Source organism: Pogoniulus pusillus, chromosome 7, assembly GCF_015220805.1.
Source record: "Pogoniulus pusillus isolate bPogPus1 chromosome 7, bPogPus1.pri, whole genome shotgun sequence".
Lineage (NCBI taxonomy): Eukaryota > Metazoa > Chordata > Aves > Piciformes > Lybiidae > Pogoniulus > Pogoniulus pusillus.
The window spans coordinates 14405287-14426571 of NC_087270.1; the positions used below are offsets into that span (position 1 = coordinate 14405287).

The following is a 21285-nucleotide window of genomic DNA, read 5'->3' on the forward strand; positions in this document are numbered from 1 at the left end:
AAGAAATAACAGAATACAGTCAAAGGAAGATATTGCTAAGGAAAACTGTTTCAGTCTTACATGATGAAAGCCAGAGACTACAAAGGAGGAGGCCAGCCATTCCTTTCTTCTTTAATATTGCAACTTAGGGGAGAAAAAACAAAACCAACATACAATAAACCAAACAATTTTTACTGTACATTCACATTTTGCATCTCCCCAGTACTTCGTTTCTTTCAGGAGATTCAGAGCCCATTTGCCATCAACTGGGAAGTTGATTTTTCTTATTATGTCTACATACAAAGTAGTGAAGATCAGAAGGGACACCACCTCGATTTTCAGTTTGTACCTCACAGTCAAAAAACAAGCAGTTCCTGTGAGCCCCTGGGCAATGGTCTGAAGTCTAAAAGAGATCAGTCAACCCACTGATGAAACAATCAGTAGAAAAATTATAACACTTACTGGGTGGAATTTAGGATGAGGATTTATCACACCAATTGTTTATTCCAAAACAATTATTTCACTTATGTATTTTAAAATTCAGTATTAATAAACCCAGACAATAAGGAGACATCAGCCATGTTATTTGTTTTGTCTGCCTTCTGCTCATACATTTTAGCAAGTCTGAACTTTATGACAGCTATCGATGTATTTATCTGAAACAGCTTCAGTCACATTAAAGGTGGTACTTCCAAGTCTTCACGTTTTGCTCAACATTTCAGTCTTGTATACTGAAAAGTCAGTAAACTTCAACCAACTGTGCCTCTCAACCAAGTATAATGGATAATTCCTTCTACCAGGAAATAATTGTTAAATATTTCCTTCTCATTTTCACATTTTTGAGATGGCAGTGAGAAGAATCTTACCCTCTGGAATGGTCTGCTCTTCAGTCTATAAAACTCCACATTCTTTGGCTCTCTTCTCACCCTTGCTACACAAGACAAGTGCACTGGTTGTGTCTGGTTTTATTTTGGAAGTTTTTAATTGATTTTATGACTCTGAAGTTCTACATCACCTTCAAACATAAATAGTGTTTATTTTAAAATACGATTTCACTACCATCCACCTGCAGGCTCTTATGATGGTATCTCCAGATTCTAGCAAAGGTCACTTGTATTTCCACAATCACATCTTTTCCTCCTGAAAGAGACAGAAAACACTCTGGTAGCCAACTAATTATACTAAGGCATAAAAACAAAACCACATTTCTTAAAGAAAAACAATACATTTCTTTGGTGAATTTCTTCTAGTGTTGTGAATTAGTCCAAGAAAACTGCCTGAAGTTATCATTGCATTTCCAATTGCAGTCTCACTGTGTAACTGATTTTAATTTCACAATCAGACACATTCCTGCTCTAGTAGCTTCCTAAGGTGAAAAAGGCAAATGCAACAGCTTTTGGAAAAGTTTTGGTGTAAGTCTACTGACAGTCAAATACATTCTGAGACACTTGTTCTAGGAAATAGCTTTGAGCATTCCACTAATTAACTGAGAAGTCTTTGCTAACTCAAAGCTGTCAAAAAAGAAGCTTTTCTCTTTCTCTGGTGGCAAGGTAGAAAAGAGGCAATGCTTACACAGATGCTGACTGACAAGTAAGTTTCTTTGCAGAAAGTCAGCTGTCTAGGATGTCTGAAACAGTTAAGGCATTTGAACCAGTTTTACAGTATCAAGCTTTTCACTACAGCACATGAAAAGGCAGTTGCTAACTTATGACATGCTGCTACATAACTGGCAAGCAGCATCTGCACACCACTGAAGGTTAATGATATAAAAAAAAAAAAGAAAAATTGATAAAATTCTTAAGAACTGTTGTAAAGAAAGTGCAGTACTAAGTTACCTGAAGTTCTGCCTCTGGCCTTACCTGTCACTGAGATGAAGTAGATGACTGTGGCACAGTACCTCCCAGGACAATACTGTTTTTGTCAGTTAGGGTTTTAAGAACAGTTGTGGCTGGTGACTGTAGAATTTTACGTGAAAGCCTCATTCTGCCATCAGTTGGATCACGTCCAAAGTATTTAACCTGTTAAGGAAACAAACCACTTTGAGACTGACCAACTTAGAACTGGAAATAGCATTTTGCTTGAAATGTGGTGTTTTGAGGGGGGGGCCTTTCAATTTGATTGCAGAAAAGTTATAAAAAATAGGCATTGTTTAGGCTATGTTGCTCTGCTGAATTTGTGATGTGCCAAGACAGCAAGAGTATGACACTAAACAAATCAAACTTGGAATGATCAGGCTTTTAAAAAAGCACAAAAAAGGAATCTGATACGGCAAAATATTTTCTTCATAAATACGAAATTAAAAAATTGGACTCAAATGCTAAAATGTGATCTGGTAGAAGTGCTCACCAAGCTATTTTCCATTTATGAGTAGCCCTGGCTAACGGGAGAGCCTCTCGTAGACTAGATATTGGAAAATATGACATCCTTCTGCAAGAAGGACAGGAAAGAGGATCTGATACGTAACCACAGGCCTGCTAGTCTGACTTTGGTGCCAGGGAAGGGCATGGAACAGATCATCTTGAGTGCCATCATGCAGCACATGCAGAACAACTAGGTGATCAGGCATAGTCAGCGTGGGTTTATAAAGGCAAGTCTTGCTTGACAGATCTGATCTCCTTCCATATTACAAGGTGATCTGCTTAAAGTGGATGAGGGAAAGGCTGTGGATGTTGTCTACCTGGACTTTTGTAAAGCATTTGACACCCTCTCTTACAGCATAACCTCCTGGAGAAACTGGCATCTTATGGCTTAGATAGGTGGATGCAACAGAGGGTTAAAACTGGTTGGATGGCCAGGCCCAGAGTGGCAGTCAATAAAGTTAAACCCAGTTGGTGGATGGTCACAAGTGATATTCCCCAGAGCTCAGTACTGGGGCCAGTTTTTATTCATATCTTTATCAATAATCTGGATAAGAGGGATTGAGCATACCCTCAGTAAATTTAAGGATGACACTCATCTGGGAGGGAGCGTTGATCTGTTTGAGGGTAGGACACCTCTGCAGAGGAACCTGGACAGGCTGGGTAGATGGACTGAAGCCAACTGTACAAGATTTAACAAGGCCAAGTGCTGGGTCCTACACTTGAGTCACAACAACCCCACACAGTGCTACAGGCTTATGGAACTGCAGCTGGAAAGCTGTCCAGAAGAGAAAGACCTGGTGATGTTGATAAGCAGCCAACTGAACATAAACCAGAGTGTGCCCAGATGTCCAAGAAGGCTAACATCTGCATCTCTATTGGCAACAGTGTGATCAGCAGGACCAGGGAAGCGATTGTCTTCCTGTACTCAGCACTGGTGAGGCCATACCTTGAGTGCTGTGTTGAGTTTCAGGGCCCTCATTTAGGTGCTGGTGCAATGTCCAGAACCTGGTTGATTCTATGAAAGCAAATGAAGAGTCTAGAGCACAAGTCTTCTAAGGAGTGGCTAAGACAACTGGGGTTGTTCAGTCTGGACTAAAGAAGACTGAGGGGAGACCTTCTCACCCTCTACAACTCCTAGAAAGGAAGTTGTAGTGAGGAGAGTATTGTTCTCTTCTCCCCTGTAGTAAGTGATAGGACAAGAGTAAATGGCCTCAAGTTGCACCACGGGAGAGGTGTAGGTTGGAGATTAGAAACTTGACTGAAAGGGTTCTCAGACTGGAACAGGCTCCTTAGAGAGGTGGTTGTTGCATCATCATCATCCCTGGAGGTGTTTGAAAGATGTGTAGATATGGTGCTGAGTGACATAGTTTAACACCAGACTTGGCAGAGTCAGAGAATAGTTGGACTTAAAGGTCTTCTCCAAACAAAACAATTCTATGAACAGCAGAAGTCTGTTAGCATGTTAAACTTACATTACCTGAATTTCTTGTCCAACTTCTAATCCCAGGGCACTAGGATGTTTTATCTAAAAACCAGCATATTTCAGGAAAAAAAAAATCAGTGTCATTAATTCTGTAATTTTAGTTATAAAAAGTCCTTCTTTCCATGATTCTTCATACCACTTCAGACATAGTGGCTGCTCAACATTACCTTACATACAATAGGCTTCCAAATGTTACACAGAAAAGGGTATCTCAGATCTAAAGAACAGCAGGATTGTAGCATTTAGATCACAGCTTTTAAACAGAGCAAGCAGATGTTAAACAAAAAGGTCCTGTTAAAGTTTTTAATGTGAACCCTTGTTCTAGAACAGCAATGTGTGTTACACCTAATAGAGACTATGTAGTGAGAATAAATTCAAACCAAACATAAGCGTCGAGTTTATACCTGTTTAAGCACATATTACCTTTCTTTGATCCAGTTGTGAATTATGAAGTAATACTGGTGTCATGTTTGGATACAGTTTTACCATCACTCCAGAATCTCTGCAACATAGAACAGGATAGCCATTTCAGAATGCATCTGTGCAAGTCTGTATGTGTTTTACTCTGTACTTATGGCAAAGCAAAAATTAGTAAACTTCTCATAAGGTTTTTACTCTTCCCTTTTAAAAAAAACCTTATGTCAATCACAGTATGTTATCTCATTTTTGCTTAACTGGAAGTGGCTGGAAATTAATAAAAATTACCTGTTCTGAAATAAGTGCTTAAGTAATTACTGACAATAAATGATTATTTGTTAATAAGTACATCCAGAAAGTGCATGTAATTTTATCAAGACAAACATGTGATTGAAAAGGGAAAAGCAAATTCCTACCATCTCTCTCAGATATAAAGACAAGGAAAGGGCCTCAAGTTTTACAATTTGTAGTGGCATTCTAATAACAACATAAACAGTCTTATTAAAAAAACAGTAATATTTTCAACAGAAAATATCAGGAATTATACAGGTGTCAACGTCACACCAGCCTAAGTTCAACATCCTTTAAAAAACAATTATTATTTCAACTCCAGAGTACCTTTCATACCTTATTTCAGTTATTGTGGCTGTATAAACTGCACCAAATTCCAAATTAACTTCCTGCTGTAGGGACCAAAAAAAAAAACCACAATCAAACCACCAGTAAGACACAAAATCACCAAATGCAGATTGAAAATGATAACAACAGAAGTCTGTTCTTACATCATCTTTGCAGATTTCATGGATAAATTCTCTTGCTTCATGCATAGCACTAGGTGTGGGGGCAAACACAGAATATGTCTCTTCATCCAGCTGACTTACAGTTACACCTTGGGAACAAAATTTATTGAAAGGATTGAGGTAAACATTGTTACTGATTTGGCAAACAGAAAAGTTACACTCAGTAAAGATTTGCACAGAGGAAAATTATTTGCACAGACTCAGAATATGCCATAATAATTTTGACAGTTCTTCAGATTAGGCATTGGACAGCTTTATGTGTAACAATGGAAACCACATTACAGATATGCTTGCTGAATACCTCAACAAGTTTGTGTTCCACAGAGAATACAAGATTATCACAGAAAATCTTGAGAGAATTTTTGTTTTGTGAATGAATCTTGGCTTTTATAGTTTAATTTCACAGAGATTTTTTAATACAACCATTGCTTTCATTAATAGCTGATAAAAATTCATGTTTGAACAACGGGTTTTACTATTGTAGCATCTTACAAATATCTAATACTTTGCAAATTTCATTCATTGGTGAGGGCAACCACGATATTGAGCTGTAGGCCTAATTCTGAGTGACCTGCCAGTCTGCATTTATCTCAAGTAAAGCATCAATTGCTCCGTTTAGGAAATGGTAGTGAGAAAGGCATCAACTCTGAAAGTGGCACTTAAGGTCAAGCAGAACAAACCACTGTGTAAACAAATGTGGCCATTTGAGCTGATTTTCTAACTCAGACATTGGGGAGAGATGAACACTCCAGGGATAGGCCATAAAATGGCAACAACAGATAAATTAATATAATTTCATTGGAGCATCAAGAGCTTAATGTTCTCCCCTTCTTCTGCTGGCTTCTGCGCCTGCCTATCTTCCCCGGTTGCTGTTTTGGCTACTGCTGCTTTGCCGCCACTTGACCCCTCCCCCATCTCCCTTAAGTTTCTTGTATTGGTTTTTTTTTTTTCTTCCTTCTCTAGTTGTTATCTCTCTTTACACTGCTATACTATAAGAAATACAATTTCATCTTTCCCTGACTTTCAAAAAAAAATCTGTGTTGTGGTGAGTTTATTTCTCCCCGGGGGAGGGATCTGCCCTAACCCGGGACAACAAAATTGATTTATTCCAAGAAATAGAACAAGATAGGAAAAAAATCTGTCACACTACTTTCTACAAGTTTAAGCCCCAGTACAGGTCACTCCTCCAGTGTGACAGAGAGCTGGATTTCTAACATATGCCTGTATGTTAGCAGTGTACACCAGCTCTCACAGAATCCTAGGAAAACAGCCAAGCAGCACTGAAGGAATGAGCTCAACGTCTCCTCCTTAACCACAGCAAAACCCCTTTTAGTTTATAAGAAGAGAAGCTGCATAGATTTGATCTGTACTTTAGCACTTGTAAAAATTATAAAGTACCCTTTTCTTTACTGCTTAGGTTGCTGCTGCAGAAGCACAAATACCAGCTCTACTGAGGTCTTAGTATACTATTTTTGAAGGAGCAGGAACGCAGTGTTAAGATTCAGCCACAGCAATGCTAGTAATACCTGTGCTACCAAGATCCTTAATTAAAACTCCACACTAGTAATATACATATAAAGAAGAGATGTTAATAACAACATTAGGATAAATTATCACAGGAAGCAAAGATGTCTTACCAGTCTGTGCTTGAAGTTTTTTCAAATTGTAGGCCCCAGGACCAACAAATCTTAATCTTTTTGATAGTGGAACGTGGACAGTTTCTGAGAAAAAAGATTAAAACCATGTTTTGAAATGCTAAATCATATTGAAAGCTATCATAAAAAAACAAGTCACATTCATTTAGATTTTAACATTATATAGTTCCTTGTATTATTTGCTAAACATTGATGTAATTACCCATAAATTAAAGCATGAAACGCAAATACGTCGATGAGCGTAAATTACCTTAAGCCACACCAATACACTGACTGCTATATCCGTTCTGATTTTGAGTTTCATGTAAGTTCAGTTTAATTCTGTTTTCTAGTGCATAGCAAAATAGCTATCCCACATGACAATGAAACTCAAAAACCCAAATGAAAAAATAGCCCCAAGTGGAAGAAACATATAACAAATGTTTATTGAAAGAGCAGGTCTAAGGAGCAGCTTTTTGTTGAAAAGAAAATAAAAGACATGAATTCTTATCAACATACAAGTAACATTACCTACAACAGGTCCACTTTCTTTTCTGTTAGGTCTGGGTTTTGCCAGCGTTTGGTTCATAATTTGTAAAATCTCCCTCTTTGCAGCTGTGGGGGTAGGGAGGAAGGAAAAACACAAGTTTTGTGGAAGATGAAAGTAAATTTGTAATTTTTTTCTTATAAAGCAGATAAACATTTACTTGTAACATCTGCCTCTTGCTTAACTTGAGAACTTATCATAGTAACAACACAATTCACGTAGCGTGCTTTTGTTGCAGTACCACATTCTGCTCTGAGTACACAAACCCTATGCTTTTAGCAGATTCATTGATTTTCTACAGCCTAAACATGACATGCTATTCTGTTCCGGTGTATTATTGAAATAAATTAGATTGCTGTTAAGAGAAAGAGTGTAGTTTTCATTAGTTAAGGTATGATAAACTGGTCTGGAAGTTTAGCTGAACTGCTTGAAGTGATAGACCACCATTACTGATTCTAACCCTTATTAAAAATGTTTTCTTGCTAAAATATTGCTATTACAATCAAGTTGAAAATTTTCTTTTACAATTAGTTATATTGTTATCAAAGCTTGTAATCTCACTTCTTCATATGGCTTACCTCAGCCTTTACTACCTGTGTTACTCAGAGTATCGAGCTGCTTGATCTCAACCATGAACTCCCTGAAGATGACAGATCTGTTTACTTCAGCTCTGATCAGTTTGAGGCGTTTGGAGCTTATTTTTAACAACCTACTGTACTAATTTATTGCACAGAAAAGAGGAAGCCTTTTCACCCCCAACTCACCACACATAATTTCAATACAGTAAGATGGAAATGTTACAAGCTGACATGGCTTAAAAATACTGTACTTGCATCAGTCAGATCTAAAATGCTGCACGCAAATATTTCATAACATATTTCTCTACTCAGATGTTGCTATTTTGTTCCCTCTCTCCTCACTTTGCCATGACATTTATTGCTATTCTATTACAGTTTTTCAACACAAATTACCTATTGTATTCAACTGGGAACAGTTAATGCCATATTTTTTTGGTCCTGTTTCAATAAAAAAGTAACCTCCAGGCTTTCACTGATACTGTGTGGACATATTCTGCGCAGTATCAGTGAAAATGAAACTTAAATGTGGTGGAGAGAGCTTGGCTTCTTGGAGATTGAATGACACAAAAAGCTGTTTATTTTGTATGAAGTAAACGTAAGTGTAACAGATAACACACAAACCAGACCCTTTTATAAAGATGGCAGGTTTTTAATCACAGTGAGAACAACTTTTTTTGTTTTACAAAACTTTACACTTCATTATATCAAATGATATTTTATTAACTATGTGCAAATACGAGCATAGACCTACCTGTAGCTTGTTGAATAGCTTCCATTACAATTTTTATTGGTATTCCTGGCAGTTTTAGATCAACCTAATAAGAAGAGAGTTAAATTACAACCATGTGTAAGATAAGCTTTTTAGATACATTCCTAGAGTTTCGTTGTAAGATTTAATGTTACAATACCTGCAAGGCAGTTACTCCTTTATTAGTACCTGCCATCTTGAAATCCATGTCACCATAGTAATCTTCAATTCCCTAACAGCACAGACAGAAACAAAGTAAATTGAAGTAACTTTATTCCAATGTGAAGTCTCACAATACCAAAACATTCTCTTTCAATAAGCCAAATCAGTTTGGCAGACATGGAATGACTTCTGAGACTTTTCTTCAGCCTTACTTTGCTGTTCAGGACGAACACTTTCTGTTGTTATAAAATTAAAGAGTTTTCACACACTAGTTGCTGACCCACAGCTCATTTTGTACTATTGGTGGCTGCCACAAGATACAGCAGCATGATAATGTCAATTTTTCCCTCGCCAAAACTTTGTGTTCATTCTCCATCCAGCATACTGTGGTTCTCAGTAAAGTGTGCAAGAATCAATCTAATTTTCCCAAGAGAAAAGACAAAATTTTACCAAAAGATTTTGAGAGTTTAAAAGAAAAAGCCTGAATAATTAGCAAAAAAGAAACATGACCAGGCATTTCATAGTTTCTTTGAATAAGGAAGGAGTTGGAGTCAAAACAGAACATGAAGCTGATCAGTATTTTCAGTAGTGTATTCTCCAGAATTAATTGGGTAAAGTGTTAAAAAAAGGCCCATAATGGGTATTTTACAGAATTAAGTAGCAATACAACCAACAAGCTAGCAATACTTACCAGGATGTCTGTTAGCAAGCGGTAGTCCACAATATCTCCTTTTTCCAGATTGCATTTGGTAATGAGACCTATTGCTACACCTGCCACTGCATTTGATACTGGAACTCCTAATATTAGTAAATAAAAATACTTTATGATCTCATTTCCAAATCCTAACACATTGTTATATGTAGTTTATCCTTCTAAGTGCTGTATTTTGTACCTGCATCCATTAATGCCAAACTTCCACCACACGCAGAAGCCATTGAAGATGACCCTAGAGTACAGGAATACAGGAGGAAAAGAAAGTATTAAACATTGGTCAGAAGTACCACATACAAAATTTGCTCTTGACATTCTTCAATGGCAGTTTGACAGCCTGCTGCTAGTTAGAAAATAGTGTGCAGCAGCACACATAACTACAATAAGTAACCACAATTAGAAAGTTTTGGTTGCAGAAGTATTTTTAGCAAGAAATGGGTAATATGGTTTGAATACTTTTTATACCAATACAAAAAAAAGGTTGTCAAGCACCAAAACTACCATCAAAAATTCCATACAAGAAAACTGTGGGTTTTGCACTACTCCACTACTGTGCTGTTAAACAGAAAGAAAGGTTTATATATTATATATATATCCTTTTTAAAGTACTTCAGGTAATAGAGCTATTAGGAAGGTCAAATATTAAATGTAGTACCTAAAATACCTATGACTTGCTTGTCTAACTTAAGCTTTTTAAAGAAACAAAATTAGTGCCTAGCACACAGTTAGAAATATCATACCATTGGACTCTAAGACTTCAGAGGTAACTCTTATTGTGAATGGGAAATCCTGAGGAATAACTGGTTTCAAAGCTCTTTCTGCTAATGCACCTGATTAAAAAAGGAAAACACACTGAGTGATCCAGAAATAAAACCAGACAGAAATTTTAAAGCCTATGGCACAGGATTTTTCTAGTCTGCTTACCATGGCCAAGTTCTCTCCTGTTCATACCAGTAACTTTGCCAATCTCATTAGTTGCATAAGGAGGAAACTATGAAGTTAAAAGAGAAAAAAGGTGTATACAGAAAATTAAGTAGGTTTTTTTCCTCAATTTTGAAACGAACTTACAAAAATTTTCTCTCAAGTTTTGGTGAATGGTAAGGTATAAACAAACCAAAACATAAATCAATGTACCATATGGCTTCTATCATTCATTTAGTTTGTAAAGCAAGACAAGCTTAGATAGTAAAACATTCAATAAACACTTCCACAGAGCATGAAAGAATAGAGCAGTTGCAAGGTAGATGAAAGCAACAAGCCTACTCCAATTAAACCTGTCAAACAACGTATCAGGAATCTTGTTTCTGTCATCAGATAACGGAACAAGATACGCCTGTTGCCTGTACAAGATACTTTGGGCAAAGAATTTCCAAAGGCTGAGGAAGATCCAAGATGTAAAAGCACTTACTTTTGGTGTACTATGTCAGCTGAACATAAAGTTTACTAAAAACAATAGAGCAGGTTCATCCTGCTTTCAGTAATAACCTGTTCTTCAGAGATAAACAATATTGTTACTAAAAAGGTTATATAAAATTGCAAGTTACCTAATGTCTTTTAGGAAAGCAGTGCTTTTATTCATGAACTGCAGCACACATTCACATATTAATTAGAATTAATAAATTTAAGAAAAATCTAGAGATAATTTATATCCTTAGAAGTGATCAATTTCACCTTCAAAAGCAAGACATGGAACCATTCTGTGTATGCAGAACGCTGTAACAGTAACAACTCACCTCGTAATGCAGCATGAAGTTTTTATCTTTTATTCCACTATTAATTAAAAACAAGACCATGTCAAAAGAAAGCAACCAAACATGTCTGACATACATAAGATAGTATTCAGTTTTGCTTACAAATAGACTGAGAAGAAACAACAAATGAATAGATTTGCTGATCATTCACATTAAAAAGCATAGTCAAAGAAAAAAACATTATGTGAAATCATCGTAATTAAGAGTTTCTCTGTCTGTTAAGACTAGAATAGGCCCTGTGAGATACTTTTACTGGTTTTGCTGTGTCTGCAGAAAGAGGGGAAAAAAAAAATCCAAGTCTTAAGCAACACCTACACATTCAGAAATAGAAGTGCTCAAAAAGAAAACCAAGAAATAGCTCAAGCTCTTGATTAAATAAAAGTATCTGCACTCAAATTACCAAAATACCACAAAATTTTAGGGTCAGTTATAAATCTGGAAAGTATATATTTATAAGAAGAGTTGCTTCAAGTCAAAACTTGCCTGTAATTTCATAGAGGTAATCTCTCATTCATGAAGCAGCCTAGTAGCTGCTACTTAAAAAACATTCTTTAACACAAACTAATTTACAGCAGTACCGAAATTACAGAATATGGACAAACACCTGAAGGCAAAAAAAAAAAAAATTAACTAAAGCAAAGCTGACATGCCACAACGTAAAAGCTCCCACACTGGTGGGATGAGATCACTGAACTGCAGCTGTGAAGGGAAGGAGGTTCTCCACCCCAAGAAGCTGACTCTCAGCAATGAAGCGTTAAAGGCACAAGAACTTGCTTGCTGTGCCCTGACGTTAAGAGTTTCCTTGCTCCATTAAAAAAGGAGCATATATGTCTTCACTCTCTGAACATTTTGGAGACATAATAAGAACATATAGATAGATTGATTTACTTCAGAAAAGATAACCCCCCCCGATTATCTGCTTCTTTTTCCTGTTTGAATCAAACTGGACACACAGAACAGCACTTCATGGGCTGTATGCATGCAACCTATTGAGCAAAGCTTCAGAACTTGTGAGAAGCAAGATTAAATGAGTAAAATTTACACATCAAGTTCCAAGAATTATCACACTTGGAACTAAGACAAAAATCAACTTTCACCAATAGTTTTATTTAAAGGTGCTCAATATGTGGATGCTGTTTTACAGATTCAAGAGTAATCCACTATTTTTCTTTCTCTCAAAATTATACTGGGTGTTAGCTGTCATACTCTAATTTCAAATGCATTTCTACAGAATTAATGTCATCTTTACAGTCTGATTTTACAAATTTTTCATACATATTCCAAAGTTAAAAGATATTTTATTGAATGTGCTTAAACCATTCACTGAAGAAACACTGAAAGATATACGTACCTTACTGCTGTTGAGATAACATCTGATTTTACACTTGATTCTAGAGAGTCAAATGTAACTGTACAGAGAACCTAGAATAAAAAAATCCCCAAAAAACAACAGAAGGTAAATAAATTGCTCTTAAGTATCTTAATGTTTCACAACTTTTATTGGTCACAAAGAACCAGAATTACTTCAGTAACAAACAATGCCTTCAGCAAACATTTTTCTCCCCTTCATCACACAAACTTATTTTTCCATGTGATTGCTTGTAAAATTGAATCATCTTTACAGATTATAAATACCAATTTAATGCTTTTTAACATGGCAGGAGCTTAGAACACTTTGTTCAGTACAAAGCCAAAACTACTTAATGTAAGAAACTGGGCGAGGTGCAGCCACAATGTTGGCTGCAAAAGAGTATGTCTGAGTAGTGTGTGTTATGTGTAGCGTACTGAGGAGTAAATCACTGTTCGCAATTACCCCTGTACCCTATAATAAAGAGATCAATGGATGAGTTAGGAAAAAAATATAGGAGACAAAATATTGCATACAGTCTTAATTCAATGTATGGAATGCCTTTGCTTTTGGCAAAATGGAAAAAAAAGCTGATTAATTTGACACTTTGGTAAAATTTCCCCATTTAGTCCAGGTTACAGGTGAAGCTCCTTTTAAAAGACTGTTCATGACACACAATTTAGTGTGGCTCTACATACCAGTGACCCATTAACCAAGTCACCCATTTTTCTAGACATGAACAAAACTCTATCTGACAGGAAAAGCTTTTGTTTCAACAAGTACCTTTAATAGAAAAGTCTAGAGACAAAACCCACAATTTTAGGGCTTATCAACAAGCAATTTGACTTGAAGCCACCCTGAATGGGAAAGCTGTCTTCTCAAATCACTTCCCCACAAGACAAAACTCAACCAATCAAAAATGCACTGTATCTGCAAGCCTGAACTGCAGAAGAATCTTTGCAGTGGCAGACTCGGGTTACTTCTACAGGAAGCCTGAAAACACAGTAGTGCTTACCAGACTCTTTCTGGGCACATGCTTAGAAACTTACATTGAAATACTGTTCAAATAGCAGCGAGTCAAGCTTTGTCTACAGTCTTAATGAACTCACCTTCTAATTAAATCTGAACTGTTTTCTAGTTATTACTAGAAATTAATTAATTAATTTTTAATTTCTAATGTTTGAAAATAGTACCTGTGTTTGACCTCTCTGAAATAAGGCTGATCCATGAAGCATTTTAAACATGTTCACTTCACATTTAATGTCTCTGAGGGAAGTCAAATCTCTCCCATCACACCTGAAGTTATAAACAAAAATCATTAAATCAGTGAAGCATAAGTCTTGAATAAAAAGTTGACAGAAATAGTATTTAGTGTTTGAGATACCTTCTATATTCATTCAGAACAAGATTTCTAAAAATATCCTTTGAAACCACATTGAAAGATTCCATGATTTCATAAGGCTCAGCCTCTGGAAATTTTTCTGGGAAAAAAAAAAGAAGTTGGAAAGTCAATTTTATAAACTTAACTAAAACATACTGGCTAAAGAGCACACTTAACTCTGAGTAGTGCTAGCTCCATTTAAGCATTCTTTAAATACGAATAAATTGGAAAATACCTTTCAGCTGTTCTTCTGTTTCAAGCCTTATTTTGTTAATTGCTTCATCCCTAGAAATCTAGAACAAAAGGATTTGTAAACTGTTAACTCTAGAGTGCAGAATAACAAAATAGGTTTGGGTTCACAGAATACCAGCATGGTGGGGGTTGGAAGGGTCCACCCCCCTGGATAAAGCAGTTACCGAGAGCAGGTTGCCCAGGATCACCTCCAGGCAGGTTTGGAATCTGTCCGGAGACGCAGACTTCAGTACCTCTCTGGGCAGCCTATTCCAATGCTCTGACACCCTCAAAGTATGTTTTTCTGTATGTTTAGGTGGAACTTCCTGTGCTCCAGTTTGTGCTCACTGCCCACTGTCCTATTACTGGGCACCACTGATAAGAGTCTGGTCCCATTCTCTTGTCCCCCACCCTTTAGAAGCTAAATCCAACTGCAGTTTATGATATTGGTTAAAAAAGAACAGTTATCACGTTTGAATTGATGACTTACTTTATCATGGCTGGAATCTGTGAACACTGCATAGATCTTGTCAAAAGCAAGTCTTCCAGAAGAAAAGAAAGAATTTTTGAAAACACAGATTAAAGAACACTTACATAATTAGTTACTTGTGAGGACCAAAGGTTTGTTTCCATTAGCAGTCTGAAAGCTATGTCTCTGAAATGTATCATTTCCACAGCAAGACTGGGGCAGGCCAACACTCTGACTCTTCTTGTTATCATTCCACAAGAATGGCATATTAACTTATGATATTTCCACCAGGTTTTCAGAGTATTTATTTTGTCCCTGCCCTTTTTACTAAGTATTAAGACAGAGAGCTGAAGGCTCCATAGAAAATGCAGCAAGTGCCTTCATAACACATCCTTTTGTTCAAAGTCCCCAAACTATCTGATCAGAGCTCATCAATTTAAATAATCATTAAATAAATATTTTAACTCACTCAACAGAATTCAGACTGAAGTTACTTGGTTTGAACTTACTTCTTTGCACACTCCACAATCTCTTCAGGAGCAATGAAAAACTTCGGAACAGTTCTCTTGACAACACCCCGTTCTTTCACTAGTTGTTGAATTCCCTGAATTATTTGCTGGGTTTGCTTTACTCCTACTTTGATGGCATGACAGAAGTCTTGTTGTAATATATTCTCAGCAGTTGCTTCCAACATAACTATCAATGGAAAGTTAAAAATTAAGTAATTATCTGGTTTATTGATCAACAGCAATCTAACTCAGTGGAGTAAAAAAGATTAACATCAAACTGCATAAATATAATGGAATATACTACACTTAACCAAAAAGTATCTAGCCATTCACTGTTGTTTATTCCTACTATTGTGTAAAAGTACAAGCTGCTTCATTTTCAAACACTTGACAGGAATTAATATTTAACCTACTTACCAACTTGATTTTGTTGAGCTCCAGCAACAATTAAATTTAAAGCACTAGAAGACATCTGTTTCCGAGTTGGATTGACAATAGTTTCTCCATCAACGAGTCCTACTCTTACTGCACCTATAAAGAAACTCCAGAAAATTATTATTATAATAAGGAAGTTCTTCAAGGCATAATTTTACTTTGAAAATTACACATCTAAACCCAGTAATTAAAGTTATGGATTCGCTTAAAAATATTAGCATGTTAGCTATATACTAAGAACAAATCTTAGTATAGAGAGGCAAAATTATCTGTTCTTTCAGGTAGCATTACTAGCTAGGGCATATAATGCCAAATAGCATTACACATAGGTCTGCAAGTCTTTCAGGTTTTTTTTGGTCATTTGAGCACATATTTTCTGACAAAGTGAATGGAAGATACAGCTCAGCATTTATTCTTAGCTAGATCATTTCTCTTCCCCAAAAACATTCATAATGAAACAAAGCTCTTCTAGAGTTCCTGGAGAAAAAGCATTCTTATACAGCTAATATTCTAAACAATGCTTTTTCATGATTAAGTTTCTCTAAATTAAAAAAATCAAGTTATTGGTTTCTATACTATACTATTTCTGAATTAAAAGCCCCCACAGAAGTATATTTAGTGCAGGAAAAATAATGCTTTGAAAAGCAATAATCCTATCCATTGTAAAAATATTTCCAACACTTGAAACAAAAGATAATGGACTTTAGGATTCAGATTTGAGTTAAAAAAATTAACCAGGAAACTGTGCTTTAAGCCTTCTATTATGTTCAAATCATCCATCATTTCGAAATACTTACCAATAGGCCCGTTCCATGGAATATCAGACAATGCAAGTGCTGCTGAAGCTAGAACAAGACAAAAAACTGTATTAGAAAAAGTGGATCACAGTTTATCACACACAAGCAATAATCTTCAACAGTCCTCTTACCTCCATTAATTGCCAGAATATCAGGATCATTGACGCCATCTACTGCTAAAAGATTACAAAGGATCTGGCATAAGATAAAAGACAATGAATAATTTTGACCTATACGTTGTATTTAGCTGTCAAAACAAAGCTAAGGGCGATAAAACAAAACATTCCACATATTTATCTAATCCTATGCTGCAAATGAAGATTTCTTCAGGTATTTAATCTAGAAAGCACATAACCCCCTACTAATCCATAATACTGTACCATACAATATACACTATTAGTCTTTTTTACCCTGTGTTGCACAAAGGATATCTGAATTTTGTCCCTGTATCTCTACAAGATTTGGAAACCAGCTGTCATGGAAGATACATGTCCTGGCTTGCCCAGGCATGATCCCATCGTCCCCTTCCCTCTGCTGGGGCTGGGGGGGAAGCAGAGTGCAGGGTGAAGACAAGGCAAGACTTGTGCTTCCCAAATAAGAGAAAGCAAGCTCCTGATTTCACCTAATATGGTCAGGTTTGGCAGAGTGCCATTCTGATTGATAAATTTGTGGTCCAAGGGGCCATCACATTTCAGGCAATCAATAAATAGGCTTTTTGCCATATGGCTTTTGCTTTTGTTTTGCTTTGGCTGCTTAGCCCTGCCACGTTATGCTCCACTTTGCCTGCAATGACTCTCAAGATACTGACAGAATTCCCTTCGAGTTTTGGGCACTGTGTGATACTGATTTGTGAGTAAACATTCAAAGCCTCTCTGTAAGAAATTCTGTAACTAGATTCTACTGTGCCTTTCTGCCTTAGTAAAAGAGTCACTCAGGTCACCTGGTGGGCAAGAGGTGTAACTGAAACTAAGAACCTCTTCCCAGTTTTAGTGTTTGCATCTGCTAGTTATTCCTTAAAGTGTTCTAGTTTTGCCCGTTTCATGTTTGTATAAATACCCAACCCGTGCGTTTCCAACATTGTAAGTTAATAAACATTTTTCATAGTTATTAACAAACTTTGTATGGCTATCAAAATTAATATCAATTATTAATTTTGCATAATTCATAACACCAGTGTGCAATAAAATAATTTAAGACAAGGAGATGCCAAACTAAAAAAGCAGCATTATACTACTAGAATGTTTTTGAAGTGCAAATCCCTCTTGGTTGCCAATGAAAAACTGCTTTTCTTAAAACAGTGCCTATGTTATGTGATATTTTTATTGGACACAACCACATTTTCCATTCTGAAGGTAGCTATAGTTAAGGACAGAGAGTGCGACCTACCTGTGTATCGTAAAAGTAGCCTACCGGAAAGAGTGGTCTGATTGACCGATCTGCAAAAGAAATACTCCAAGTCTAAGAAATACTTTGTCTTGTAATGCCCCAACAACACGTTGATAAAATAGTTAAAATCAAAGACCCAAAGAAAAACATATATATGTGCATGACATAACTCTAAAAATTCAACATAAATAAAATTCAAGGTAAAAACATTGATAGAAGTCTCTATGCTTTAGGATACAAATAATTAATTTCCTATTTCTATGGAAATATTGTCAATGAAGGAACATAGTCCACCAACAAAGTAACAAAAGCATGTATGTTAAAAATACTGCATTATTTCCATCAAACATATATTTTACATTAGTTTTATTTCAGTCTAAAGCATACAGGACTCATAAGCCGTTCCCTATACTAATTCCTATCATTGTCATCTTTAAATGCTGATGTTTTTGACATCAGTTTTAGACAAATACTGAATTTCAAACTATTAGGTCATTCATAAGTGGAGATAGCCACGATGGAGATGACTTTGCAAGCAGGATGATGAGTATCCATCAATCAGAAGTCAGCCTTTGTATTGGAGTTTAGCATGGCTGTCTCTTCCACCTAGAGAGATGTGCAACTGCAGCGTTAACATCTCTACAGTTAGGATGAGATCTTAATGTCAGCAAAGGTGGCAAGATTATTCAAGATTCAGGCTTATATAAAAATATGCATCTAGGTCCAGTTGATATCATCATTTTAAAAATCAGTACTGATGAACAACAAACTACAAGCCTGTTTTATTCTGACAGTACCGCTGAAACAACCAACTCTGAAAAAACTGTAAATTATGACCTTTTCAAACATTTATAAGGATATTAGAAAATATTAAAAACACACTAATTATTTCAGCCTACCTATTACTCTGCTTGTAAGAATTTCTTTATCAGTGGAACCCAGTTCTCTTCTTAGATAGTTTGTGGGAATTCTTCCCGCTGCAGCAGCTTTCTGACGATAGTCAACCTTTTAAAAACAAAACAGGAAATTCCTAAAGAGCACAGATGACTTATTTCAGAGCCACAGAACCATCCAAGTTAGAAGGGACATCTCTGAAGATGTCCAATACCCCGCTCTGAGCAATGTTAGCTCTTAATTCAGATGCAATCATTCAAAGGCTCTGTCTTGATGCCCAAATGGACTCTCTCATCCTATATCATATATGGAATAGCCAGCCAGCTAGTCTCCAGCCAGAACTGGTGCAGGCTACTAAGTGCACCTCAAGTTCAGGGCTTTGTTTGTCCTTTGAGGATTTCATAGGGTTACTGTCAGCCCATTCCCCCAGCCTCAGTCCCTCTGAATGACAATCCTGCTTCGGAGTGTATCATCTGCACCTTCTCAATTTGGTGTCATCTGCAAACTTAATGAATAGGAATTCCAGGTCACTGATACAAGTATGAAACAGGCTGTAATCCAGGACAGGTTCCTGAGGAATTCACTGTTATTCAACCTGAAGGTAGAACATGAATCATTAATCCCTAATAATCACAGCTCTTTAGGGCTCATAATACAAGCCATTTTTCCACACATCTGAAATGTAACATCTGGACATGAATTTTGTAGTCAACAAAGTTCATGAAGCTTCTGGGGAAAGCCTTGCTAAAGGCAAGGGTAGACAACATCCAGTGCTCATTCCATGCATTCAAGTCTAGTCCTTTTATTGTAGGCTGTTACTCTGAAGTCCAGGGACTGTGCCTTGCTCCTCTCTGTAACTTGAACTCCACTAATTGTCACTACTCCCGAGGCTGTCACTGGCTATGAAACTGATTTTGGCAATAGTACTTACCACTAATGGCATAAACTGAGATGCAGAAGGCTTAGTTTTACTGACTGCTGTGACCATTACTGCTGTGTCACCTAGCTGGATTAAGGGAAAAAAAAACATTTTTGAAATTACCTGCAACTAAAATGTTGTTTTAAGTCCTGAACTTATTCACAAACTGAAACTCCACGACATTCTTTGCAGAAAATCACTACCTAAATTCCACACTTCACACCTTTTCCTTTTCAAACATGCTTCCCACAAAAATACAGTTGTAATTCCATTAAGGATTTAATTTGCCACTTGAGGCTTTCTTTTTAATAGACTTTTATATCCCATTAAAAATAACTGTTCAGTCCCAGAAATTTTGAAATTGCAGAACTTCTGTTGTTTTACCTGCACAACAGCAGACCCATCTGCAAATCGAGCAAGTTTCCCAGAAGACAACTCCATCTTCCTAGTGGAAATAATGGATCTATTACTTACAGTGAAATTCAATACATTTCCCAGTAACATATGCACCACAGCACCAACTGTACAGAACGATAGCTACACTCAGGCATAAACATTCTTATTATATATGGAAGCTAAAACTCTTTGACCAAAATTGACCACCAGAAGGGACCAAATCTTAACGTGAATGCACCTTTGCCTCAAATGTCCTGCCTCTTTCCACCTTGAAGCAAAGGCTTGCAGCCACATCAGATGTCAACTGAAGTTACATACATGGCTTTGAGGCAAAATGCTTTTGCTTGCCCTGGAAGATGAACCTCCCACCTGTTCAGGCTTTTAGCCTTGCCGCTACAAGGCAGAAGCACGTTCAATAAGGCGTGCTGCACGCTTATAAGGAGTTGCTGCCCCCACATCCACAAAACACCTTCCCCCACCCCGGCTGCAGAGTATTGTCTCATCCACACGGAGAAGAAAAGCAACTGTCCCCGACCTTCAGCCGCTGCAAGGGCACAGCAGGGCGTACGTGTGCCGCCAGCTTCAACTGACGCTCAACCCACGACCCCCGACAGCTCTCTCTGATGACTGCGGGACCTTGAGGTCTGCTGTCCCGCGGCTCAGAGCCAGTTGCCTAAAGCGCCTCCGCACGTGTCTCCGCACACTCTCAAGGCGCAAGGTGTCCCCAAAACGATTTCCCCTGCTGCTCCCCTCTTCAGCGCGCCAAGAGCCCCTCACCTGCCGCCCACCTCCACCGTTACCGTCCGGCAGGGCCCAGGCTCTGCTGCGGCGCCGCGGGAAGGCGCCATCCGCAGAGCGCAGCCGTCCGGCGGCGGCAACAGCAGCAGCCGTCGCCATCGCGCCGCAGCCCCACCGCCGCTCCCGGCCAAACCGCCCAGCACGGCACGGCGGCAGCCCGTGGCGGCAGCCATGACACCGCTGGGCAGAGAGAGCCAGCCCCGCGCCAGGCGCCAGCCGATTGGCTCCGGGAGGAGCAGGGGGCAGGCTGCCGCGGAATCAGCTCCAAGCCGATTTGCTTTCGTGCTGGCGGGTTAGTTTCGATTCCGCAGCCCGAGCACATCTCCCCGCCCCGCCGGCTACGGCGGCTGAGCAGGAACAGGTAGTGTGTGCGAACGCGGGGGCTTGCCCTCCCCCGCCCCAGCGAGGCCTTGGTGAGAAGTGTGAGGTAAAAGGCGGTAGAAAACGTCACGTAGCGGCCTCTAGATAGGAGGCGGCTTTATGCCAGGCGAAAATTTAGGAGACACCGGTCCAAACGGGAGCCCAGATGGCGGGATAGGATCGCTACCCTG

General features: G+C 37.9%; 1 protein-coding gene across 2 annotated transcripts; it reads right to left on the minus strand.

The window, feature by feature from the left end:
• Positions 1–85: 85 nt before the first annotated feature.
• PNPT1 (polyribonucleotide nucleotidyltransferase 1) lies at positions 86–20972 on the minus strand. Of its 2 annotated transcripts, none has more exons than XM_064146009.1 (29): positions 20714–20972; positions 19925–19985; positions 19553–19627; positions 18627–18732; positions 17728–17777; positions 16473–16536; positions 16342–16389; positions 15527–15640; positions 15110–15296; positions 14622–14673; positions 14136–14193; positions 13904–14000; positions 13713–13815; positions 12523–12593; positions 11154–11190; positions 10345–10411; positions 10161–10250; positions 9602–9655; positions 9400–9506; positions 8707–8778; positions 8550–8613; positions 7205–7288; positions 6677–6760; positions 5022–5128; positions 4867–4922; positions 4246–4324; positions 3817–3864; positions 1839–1997; positions 86–1119 (listed from the first exon to the last, which is right to left on the minus strand). In XM_064146009.1, exons 1-28 carry the CDS (start codon positions 20905–20907, stop codon positions 1842–1844), a joined length of 2385 nt encoding a protein of 794 aa, XP_064002079.1. In that variant the 5' UTR covers positions 20908–20972; the 3' UTR covers positions 86–1119; positions 1839–1841. The 2 variants fall into 2 exon arrangements, with proteins under 2 accessions (XP_064002079.1, XP_064002078.1); XM_064146008.1 differs by having other exon boundaries at positions 1815–1997; positions 20714–20959.
• Positions 20973–21285: the final 313 nt, after the last annotated feature.

What these genes read in the sequence shown, in the direction of transcription:
- PNPT1 (XM_064146009.1), bottom strand. Translation starts at nt 20,907, where the DNA reads ATGGCTGCCGCCACGGGCTGCCGCCGTGCCGTGCTGGGCGGTTTGGCC. An exon ending in TCCATGGAACGGGCCTATTG is followed by an intron (nt 15,641 to 16,341) that starts GTAAGTATTTCG and finishes GTTTCTTTATAG; the next exon opens with GTGCAGTAAGAGTAGGACTC. An exon ending in GTTATCTCAACAGCAGTAAG is followed by an intron (nt 11,191 to 12,522) that starts GTACGTATATCT and finishes TTTAATTAATAG; the next exon opens with TGGAATAAAAGATAAAAACT.